General features: G+C 38.4%; 1 protein-coding gene across 1 annotated transcript; it reads left to right on the forward strand.

The window, feature by feature from the left end:
• The first annotated feature begins 2,184 nt into the window (after positions 1–2,184).
• LOC131435499 (YTH domain-containing protein 1) lies at positions 2,185–7,120 on the forward strand. Its single transcript, XM_058603467.1, has 3 exons — positions 2,185–2,324; positions 2,707–4,748; positions 5,185–7,120. The coding sequence occupies exon 2, from the start codon at positions 2,939–2,941 to the stop codon at positions 4,736–4,738; it is 1,800 nt and encodes a 599-aa protein (XP_058459450.1). The 5' UTR covers positions 2,185–2,324; positions 2,707–2,938; the 3' UTR covers positions 4,739–4,748; positions 5,185–7,120.
• Positions 7,121–11,031: the final 3,911 nt, after the last annotated feature.

The raw sequence follows: 11,031 nt of genomic DNA on the forward strand, positions 1-11,031 counted from the left end.
TATTTAATGAAGAACACTGAAATCCATTTATATTAAAATTTGTAACTAAATTGAACTTAAAAGTGAAACAAGTCTTGGCATCATGAAACATTATTGCCAGACTGACAGTTGTATTACCTGACTCGACGTTGCATATTGGGTTTTGGAAATCCATCTCAACTTATGAAGTGAACATTTTCAAATTAGACAAGTATATGGCACCATAATTCAATTGTTGTTGATAGGAAAAAATTATAAAATTTCGTCGATGAATATAATATAAGATATGAAATTTAATCTACCACTATATAACCATAATCTATTGGAATAACACCTTGTAACATAATTGTATTGTAGAAATTTCATATTAGCGAATACAGATAAATACAGATATTTTATACGAATCAATACAGATTTTCTATGAAAATATCTGGCATCTCTGGGCGAAACTAACATGGGCAGGTATAATTGATCAGGACCAATTGAGGTTGCAAAATGTTCATTTGAAACAACATGCTTGGGAATAACACACTCAAGCAAATTGAGTAGTGAAAATCATAAGGCAAGTCCTATGATGCATCAAAAATCATCAAAATCATAATTTCATAAGATTAATATGAAAAATATACATCTCATCTATCACTATTATAGTTTTCATACGAACAACTTATGAACTTCACAATATATGAGAGAAGTTATGTTTGTCATAGAAATTTCGCACAATGTTCCCAAATAATTCGTATGAATTTCATAAGAGTTTTTATTAGATTTCCAATTTTCGTCATTTCAAAAGGAATTTTTTTATGATTCGCATACGATATTCTTGTGGCTGAAAACCATACGAAATCAATATGGAATCCCATATATTTTTTGTCTGAATGTACCAGAAACCGAGCAATCTTCTGCATTCCCACATGCATAACAGGAATGGGTAGTTTGTTAGTATGTATCCTAAATACATTAGTCGACTAACGAGAATACGTTGCATTTTTTCGTGTTAATTCATTCAAAAGATAATATGAAAATATAATATATCGTACTGAAAACACGATGCATTAAACAATTACTTTCCGAAACACGAGAAACTACGGACTTCCTAGCAAAAATAATAAAGTATCATATGACAATCGAAATTTTTATATTAAACTGTTTATTTTAGAAGTATTTATTTGAAGGTATTAAGAATTCGATTATACATCGTATACTTTTGAAATATTGGCGGAAGAGCTAAACGGTTTCCTTTCCTTAATTTTGAATGATTACCGAACTTTTCACTATATTTCCAATAGTCAATGAAAGTTTGTATGGGACTTGGGAGTATTATTATTTGTATTTGGTTAGAGTACAGTGGCGTACCAAGGAAATTTGGCACCTGGTTCAAAATAGCAATATAAGAGATTTTGCCGCCCCCATCCTTGGTTTTGTGACAGCTGAACCAAATACAAATTATAATACGGAATACTTCGACAAATTTTCAAGGACACATTTTGCATCGTGCGGTACACTGTCATGATACACTGTCGGAGTGACAACGTACTTCAACGAGTTTTCTATAAAACTAGCAACACTGAAGGGTAAGAACAAGTTCACCGAGTTACTGTTTATTATAGTGAAAAATAAATAAACAAACAGTTTTTATCTGATAATCAAGATCAGAGGCGAAATGTAAGTTAAACAATAATCTAGAATGGTTAAGCCACCATAAATATACTACTAGCTGTATTGATATTTGTAGATTCGTGGGTGTTTGTGTTCATTTATCATCTTTTGTGCTAGTGCCGGTGATATTTAGACTGATTGTTGCAGTTTAATACAGTATAATAAACATAAACAAACAAGTTTGTTTTGCACCGTAGCAACTAGCATAAAGCGTTGCCAGAAACGATCTCCTTCCACATTTTCAAACTAACGCAATAAAGGGAGTAATTTGCTAGGCATACTTGTTCAGGCTGTGAACCAAACATTGGCGGTTCGTTTGTATGGGACTTTATTATTATTGTATTTGGTAGAATTGTATTTGGTAGAACTGTTCGAATAAATAAAACTAGAACGGATGGCTGGGGATACGTTTGTTTCTATTATAGATCGCCCATATAAAACTTCCAGCTGTTGAACCTACTCTAAACCCAATTTTCCAATGGAAAAAGTGGCCACCCTTTCATCGTTTCAGCGTGAGCCTACCTAACCGTCGCAAGTGTGTATATGTGTAATAATGGCGAAAGCGAATAAACGCGTTTGAAACATTAGACTTTGCAGTGAAAACTAAGCAGTAAAAATTGTTGTAATTCGTTAAAATTTGTGTGCAAAAGTAAAATTAATGGTTGTTAAGGAAGTTTTCCATAAATGTAAGTTGTTCGACGCCGAAAGAAGAGTAAAACTATTTTTTATTCCTGAAGGATTTGCCTTGGCTTAAAGAAAGCAGATCGGTGTGTTTGGGTGAAGGGTATGATAAGGGACGCGCCTTTCTATTTGATTCCGCTGCCGCTCGTCATTTTTCGGCACGATTCTGGAAGGGCTACCAGCTTTTCAGAACAGAGAATTGCTTTGACGAAAATGAGAAGTATTAGTTTCTTAAGGCATGTAGCTTGATTTGAGAATAGAAATTTCAATTGTACTGTTTATGATTGTTATTTGAAATATGATTTTAACTAAAATACAAACGCGCTCTGCATATACGGTCTCAATGTTTGGTATTAGCAGGAAAATAAAAAGTTATTTTCATTCCAGAAAAAGTAACGCACCTGCTAGCACGGTTACCAACTCATTCACCAGCTTCATATACAGTTCGTCAGCTACGGCCAGCAAAAACGGGATTACCACCTCAGCTGCATATGTGTGCGTGTCCGCCCGGATAGTGGTGACTGGGTGCATTTATGTGTAGCGGTGGGTATACAGAAAAGCATAGAACATCGACATTGAGCTGAGCGAACATAGCAGAGAAGAGAAAAGTTCAGAAAAGATGGCCGATCTGGACGCAGTGAATCTCGGTCTCGACGACACGGAACGGGATATTGCGGAAGAACTGGAGAATAGTTACGATACAAGGAGTGAGGCTTCTGCGGCAAGTTCCGATAGTACTACTACCAATCCCAGTATCAGTGACGTAAGCTCGGACTCGTCGGATGACGATGATGAAGAGGATAACACCGAGCGTAGAAATGTTAGCACTAAGAAAGCCCTACAGAAAAAGAAAGGTAACAAGAAGAAGGATGAGAAAGAACTCAAGAAAGATGGGGAAAAAGATGGCGGTGGAACGACCGCTACAACTAACAGTACCAAGAAGGAGCGGAAATCTCGCAGCCGAAGTCCGCAGACTGCGGCCGCAAACACGGGCACCGAGACGAAACGAGGTCGCACCAAGAACAGCTCCGTCAAGAATTCAGTGAAATCATATGACTACGTGACAAAAATAAACTATCTCTTCCGGGAGACCCGTTTCTTCCTGATCAAATCAAACAATACGGAAAATGTATCGATTTCCAAAACTAAAGGCGTTTGGTCAACTCTTCCCCCGAATGAGGCAAATTTGAACCAGGCATTCCGGGAAAGCCGTAATGTTATACTGATATTTTCTGTCAAAGAAAGTGGTAAGTTTGCAGGTTTTGCACGTATGGCGGCGGAAGCGCGCCGGGATTTACCAGCAGTGGAATGGGTTCTTCCACCCGGAATGTCAGCTAAAGCTCTCGGCGGTGTTATTAAAATAGACTGGGTGTGCAAGAAAGAGCTGGCTTTCACCAGCACCACTCATTTGTATAATCCGTGGAATGAAAATAAGCCGGTTAAAATTGGACGCGATGGTCAAGAAATTGAACCAAAAGTTGCTGAGGAACTATGCCGGTTGTTCCCAGAGGACACGGCGATTGAAATGACTCCTATATTGAAGAAATCGAAAGAGGCTTCTAAGCAGATGAAGGAAAAGGTGGCTTCAAAGTCATTCCGACGACCGCCGAATTTTTCACGTCCAACTAGTGCGATCCGTGGAAGAGGAGCTGGTGGTGGTGGAGGTGGCGGCGGTGGCGGTGGTCCAATTCGTGGTGGCAGAAGAAAAATGTTTCCTAACAAGGGACGTCCCGGAATGTTTCCACCATATCGTAAGGATATTCGCCGTGGTCACGGTCATGGTCATGGCCATGGTCACGGACCCCGGTTACATCCAGGTGTTGATCGCGCTGCCGCCGCTGCAGCCGTTGCTGCTTCGGCTGCCGGGTTTCACGGATGGGAACGTTACAGTAGCACGGCGGCGGCCGAAGCGTATGTTGCGGATTACATGCGTACCATGCAACATCAGCTTCCCCCTATGCCGTATGCTCCACCTCCCGGTTTTCCGGGAATGCCCCTACCATACGACGGTCTACCGCCACCACCACGCTACTACGAAGGTTTGCCCATGCCGGAATATCCACTTCCACCGGGAGCGATTCCCGGAAGTGTTACCGGTGCCGCCGGTGTTCCAACACAGCGTGGCGGTGCCTACGATAAGTATGATGAGTTCATGTGGAAGCCACCACCAGGTGGTCCCGGATCAGCAAGCGTCCCTACGTCGAATGCCGGTGCGGCAGGTTTACCGTCAATGAAGGGACCACCACCACCGTTACCAAACTATCATGTTCCACCCCCGTCAGCACTTCCAGCCGGTCTGTCGCATGGACGCAAAAATGACCGGGGAGACGGTGGTCAACGGGATCGTGACCGGAATCACCGGAACGATCGTAGTCAACGAGGCGGCAGAAGCTACAACAACAACCGGGATCGGCGATGATTATTTGAAGGTAAGAAGAGGTCCGAGAAGTTTCGCCTTTTTTATCTGTGTTAGTTTCAGTTCAATTTTAGCTTTACTTCCGGAATTCGTTCTCATGTAAAGTGCCTGCATATGCGCATCACGCAGCGCAGTGCTACGTTTGTTCTTTCCTCGCTCTTGTATTTTGCAAATACTTGAAGTTAAAAATATCGGAAACACACTACTTAAGCTAGGTAGGAGATTTATTTACTCTTTAATGAGGACGGCATCAATTCACTATGCGAATTATCTTGAATCCGAACTGAAAGTTCAATTTGAGAAATTCGTCACATGCCTTAAAAAAGCAAAGCATGCTAGGATGGGTTCGCTATTTGCAATTGTCAAACTCAACAAACTGTAACCGTGAATCTGTCAATTTCTAATGATTTTTTTTTCATTTTCTCTGCTCTTTCACCCGAACCCGTTAGCATTTCTCCACATGGACCGAATACCTACTGGCAGGTATAGCCGTTGATTTGTGCAGGATGCACTCCGTGCGCAATCGTTCGAGACAAATCTTGAAACCGGAAGCCCACCGCAAAAATCCGGTCCCGTTTAGATTAGCATTAGCGAATGCAGTTACTAACAGATCCACACCTTTACTTGTTGTTGTTGTTGTAGTTGTTCGTCGGCGAACAGAAACGACATCATCTTTATCATTCATCAAAACCTTCCCCCCACCCCAACGATTCCAGTGGATGGAAGTCTGCTACCGCGCACATACAGACACACGCAGACACACACACACACACCGGAAGTAGCAGCAAGTAGATCGTGTTCTGGATTTACCACTAGGAGGAAGTGATATTTGTGATCTCTTCGTCGCTTGGCAAGACATGAAAGCGAAGAATAAACAGTGCTCTGAAGTGAAAACTTGTGCTCGTGAAATCTCTTCTTGTGCGTTGCAACAAAAAAAAAAAAGCTCTACGACGGTTCCTCTTAATGAACTTAGGCTTATGCTAAAAGTGTGGTATTTTCGGAAGCAAGTGATTGTTTTCGCGGCAAAGATGGATTTTGTTACACAGAAAGAAAGCAAGAAAAAAAAATGAAATAAAATTGCAAAGTTTGGGAAGAACTTTCCTGGCAGATTGATGGTAAAGTGCAAATCTGTTCTAGGTGAATTAAGAAAATGATAGTATTCTCACGATGATGCTAAGAAAAGTTGCTACCATTAGGGGAAATAATAGTGATTGTCTGTCGAAGTAGAAAGGACACAGTAAGAGTGTGGAAAAAAGTGTTAACAGACAATCCCAGAAAAAAAATTAATAAGAATAATTGTGTAATCGTGTTTAGCAAGTTGAAATGCAAAGCAAATCTACAATTATTACTACTGCTAGTATGCTAATAAGATATTTACCTACACTATATAACAAAAGAAACAATACATAAATATTATGTATCGACAGGCAAAGCAAACAAGAAAAATTAAATTATGAACTTTTACTAGTAATCTAATAAAGATTAAGAAACCCAACCCAACCGAGTGAGATGAACTTTTTCCCAAACTAGTGTGATTATGAAAGTAACCGTGTATTCTTGGTGGAATGCTTTTGTCCCCACTGCTAAACTACTCAATGGGGGGACACAAGCAAGCTAATGGACGACGGGGCATACCGAATACCGAGAAATTGTGATACCAGGCGTTACTTACTGGACTTTTCGAAAGTAACACCAAACTGCCTTCCTGATTTTAAGAGGAAACCTCTCGCAAGAGAATGCAGAAGAGCAAATTGTGATATGGAAATACGACTGTGTGTGGTGAAATTTAGAGGACTCTCTTTCTCTCTTTCCGAAAATGGGACTGATTTTTATAAAATCGTTACTGAATGTGTTCTTTATTCGTCACCAAGTGACTAACCTAAACCCGTCGAAACTAAGAGACTGTATGTTGGCCCTAGCCTAATAAGAGAAACTTGCACGCAATGTGTGCGAGCAGGGACGAAGCTTTTACTGGATTCCATGAATCCGACCCGTCTTTGTTCCATCCAACATTTAACCGCAACTGGACTGACAAACTAACTCAAACCGTGAATACCTTCAAAAAAAAAACGCATCGGAGCTGGAGTGGCGTGGTGTGACGTGAAAGCTTACGAGTGGGTCGTTGAGTCATGTCCTAACTCAACATGTCAACAGCGGTTCCGGTTTTTGGTTTTGTAAAATAAAATGCTGTTTATAACGTTACTTATTGATGAAACAGTGGTTCCTTATACAAATTTTGTAATGCAATTTATTCTGTATATTTACATTTGATGTGGAAAGTCTAGTGTTTGTGCTGTAATGTTGTAAAAACGTTAGAAATCTACACCACTTGGGGTAAATGAAACTGAAGGTGTGCGAATGCGAATCTCAGAACATGACAAGCTACTGATTAATGGTTTATACTCTTCAAAAATATCCGAAAAAGGAATATCCATTTTCCTACTTCCAGTACATCCGGTGACAGCATCGAAAACTTTGTGTGTATTTGTGTTGTGATGGCCCTTAATCCCATTTTACATCGAGTAGGCTGTTTTTATTTAATTTTGTCACGACAAGTGACATTGGATGAATTTCAAATCTCCCCAGCCTGTTTAGTTGTTTGTTTATTTAATTTATCTAACCAAATGTTGTCTCGACTTTGGAATGCCACTTCGGTAGTAATTCGAATATTTCTCAAGACAGTATTTTCATCCGCTCTGCGACAGAGAGTGAGGCTATCGCCGGTAGTCCATTGGAGTCAGCAATTCCAGATTGCCATAACGCCAATTCCGTAGATTTTTACTCCATGGGAAAAGTATAGAAAGTGCCAAAAGCGTCGTTCTTTATAAGCGAAACGGGTTTTCTGTAATCCTCTCAAAGCTGGTTGTTCACATAACATAATAACATGCTTTTCATAACTAACTAACTGCAAGTTGATTATAAAAGAAAATTCAAAAAGAAATTAGGTTGAAAATTGAATGTTCGACCCAGATTTGAGAAATACAGAGAATTTTTGTAGCACAGTGTTATTTTATATCAGCAAACCTCAAAACACTCCAGAGAATTTTATTAAATGTCAGAAAATCTCGCCTGGTGACGGAAAATCATTTAATCCAACGGAAGCATGATATCTTTGCTAATACTAGATTTGCAAATATCGTTATTCTTCACTCAGCAAAAAAAAAACATTCGCTGCAGGTCCAAATTATCGAATAACCTCTTTTGCCAAAGAAACCTTTTCCGGAACGGAAAAATGGAAGAAAACGTACGAAGTAGCTTCCTGTGCTGTCATATGTCCGGAAATTCCAGAGCTAGGAAGGAAAACTGTAGACGATCTCATAAACTTCTAGATGAAATTGAACAGTAGTGGAAGGTTTTTTACCTGCTTTAATTCTGAAACTTAATTTTTTTCGAGTGAATGCAAAATATTTTTTGGTTATTACCCAAGTTATACAATAAAATTCTCGTCGTACTATTCAAACTATTTTAGCACAGTTCAAAATAGATTAGAACATTTCGGATGAGTTTTAAAACGGTTTTTAGTAACATTGTGATGTTTTTCAGATAGAACTTTGGGAAGCCTCATTATTAGATATTAAATAAAGAGAAATCAATCAGCAGTAGATTGAAAGAAGAAACGGTAGAGAAAACCGGGGCTAAGTCGGACACTTCCTGGAAATTGAATAAAGCATCCATTACAACTAGGTTTTTACCTAAAACCGCTGCAGCTTCGACTTATAGTTATAATTCCTAGTTTGTGATTTGGAATATCAAGCATTAGTGTTTGTACCAAGTCACCATGAAGTGACCAACCCAAAATCCAATATTTAGGAATACTTTAGTCTACATTCATAAAGTTTAAGCAATTTTCCATCAAACATTGGTGAAAAATTGATCAGAACTGATATTTCATCCAAAAAGTCTGGCTTAACGTTCGTTTGAGAATAAATTATTGCTAAGATTGTTTGAAACTCAATCGTGCAAGCCACTGTGTTTCAAGAATCCATTAAGAATATCAATTCGAAAATTATGTATCCGGTTTAGCCCCGTACAGAAAATTTGTTTTAGAGACGCAAAAATCATTTTATTTTCCACGCAATTGAATACTCAATAATAATTAATCACGAAAAGGACATTTGAAAGCACTAACCAGTGCTTTCACTCAGCAAAAAAAAAAACATTCGCTGCAGGTCCAAATTATCGAATAACCTCTTTTGCCAAAGAAACCTTTTCCGGAACGGAAAAATGGAAGAAAACGTACGAAGTAGCTTCCTGTGCTGTCATATGTCCGGAAATTCTAGAGCTAGGAAGGAAAACTGTAGACGATCTCATAAACCGGTTTAGCCCCGTACAGAAAATTTGTTTTAGAGACGCAAAAATCATTTTATTTTCCACGCAATTGAATACTCAATAATAATTAATCACGAAAAGGACATTTGAAAGCACTAACCAGATCGTCATTAAAATAATGTACAAAGATCAAAATACCCAAAAAATCAGTGAGAAGCGTACACGTTTTGACACAAACACTATTGATGCCAAACTGAGTTGACTCAGCGTCATCCAGCTACTGACGTCTTGCTGTCACAAAATCAATCCATGGACCGAAATAATTGCTGGTGTAGAAAATATTCAAGCTGTCTGGTGTTCCGTATCATTTAGAAGGACAAGGGGCGAATCACTCTAAACTTTGGACTAACTTAGACAAATAAATTCATCTAATCCAAAATAATCGAGCATAATCCCGAACTGTCCTTCTTAAACTTTTTTGAATCCCTGTTAAACTTATCTAAATTGACAAATCCTGCACTATTCCTTGTAAACTTTTGTATTCCCGCAAAGCAAAGTCTTGGCATTACATTCCTTTTGTGGAATTTGACCCTTTTGTTGCAACAGACTTCGCAGCCGATTCTTAGCGTACATAATCATTACATGGCTAGTAATACGATTCTACTGACACAATGAATCCTTCCAGGGCGGGGCTCGATCATATGACAACTGGCTTGTAGGACCAGCGTCGTATACATTGAACCGCAAATCCGGGCTCTTTTATTCCCGCGCAATCCTTAATTCTTTTTATTTCAGCTGTTTTTCAAAGAAGGACGAATCTTACAAAAGTAAACAAATCGAGGTTCTCTCTCCTACCAATAAATGCTTAAAAATCCTACAATTTTGTCTAAAAATTTGTATTCTACAAAAATCTCAATCTTAGTAATACAAAGAACTATAAACTGTCATTCCATTTGTTTACGCAAGTTTCACCCTCCGTGTTCCATACCAACAAACAGGGGGATACTTCAATTGCTAGTAAGAAATGGCGAAACTACTTATTTTCTTTATTTTAGATGGTTTCCGAACCTTTTATTAATGGAAATAGTAAAGGAGACAATAAAACTACTCGCAGATTTGTCTTAGTCGCGAAAACCAGCCAATTTTATGAAAAATGCGCAAGGGCGTATCTTTATAATTTACACAGGAAGTATAAAAGTAAACAAATCGAAAAAGGGCGAAACTCTTTTTATGTTGATTTATTCAGTGGATATAGAAGGAAAGTGGTAACATTTGCGTGCCTTTTGAAGATAAACTAACAATTCATCGACTAATCATAAATTGATCTGAGAATATACGATAATTTCTAAACACGATTTGAAACCAAAGTCGAAACATTCATCGATGATTTTCTCCATTTGCTGTCAATGTTAGATTCGCCGTTCTTTGAAAAACAGCTGATTTAATCTCCTAAACTTTTCTAACCCAGCTAAATCTTGAGTGAGTTCAGACAAAGTTTACACGGTTAAAATAAAATACCCATTTATGTGGATTTTTCGACCCTTTTTCGACAAAACTAGGAAAACTCATTTAATGAGTAATCCTTTTTTCAATAAACGGTAAAGCGAATACGTGTCATAAATTGGGTGGTTTATTACCCAGTTTTATATTAGGTAACAGAGCGAGCGTTTTTCAAAGGATTAAAAATCAAATGATGTATTTTCGGATTGCTGACAAATAGCAAAATGAATTAAAGTTATTGGAAAAGTTGTTTATATTCTTTACGTATATAATACCCTTAATTAGATGTACATGAAGATGTCATATTTGATATAACTGTTAAGGCCAACTCCTGTTCGAGAAAATTTGTGAACTCCTGAAATCAGAATCAAACATAACAAATCGAAATCTAAATTTATTTAATGCTAAATCTGACTCAAGCTGGACATATATGCAAGTTATCGGACATGCACTAATTCTGATGATTTATAAAACCCGTCGAAGGGGGCATTCGCCTCGGGCGCAACAATTTTAGAGGGGCGGAAAAG

This window comes from Malaya genurostris, chromosome 3, assembly GCF_030247185.1.
Source record: "Malaya genurostris strain Urasoe2022 chromosome 3, Malgen_1.1, whole genome shotgun sequence".
NCBI lineage: Eukaryota > Metazoa > Arthropoda > Insecta > Diptera > Culicidae > Malaya > Malaya genurostris.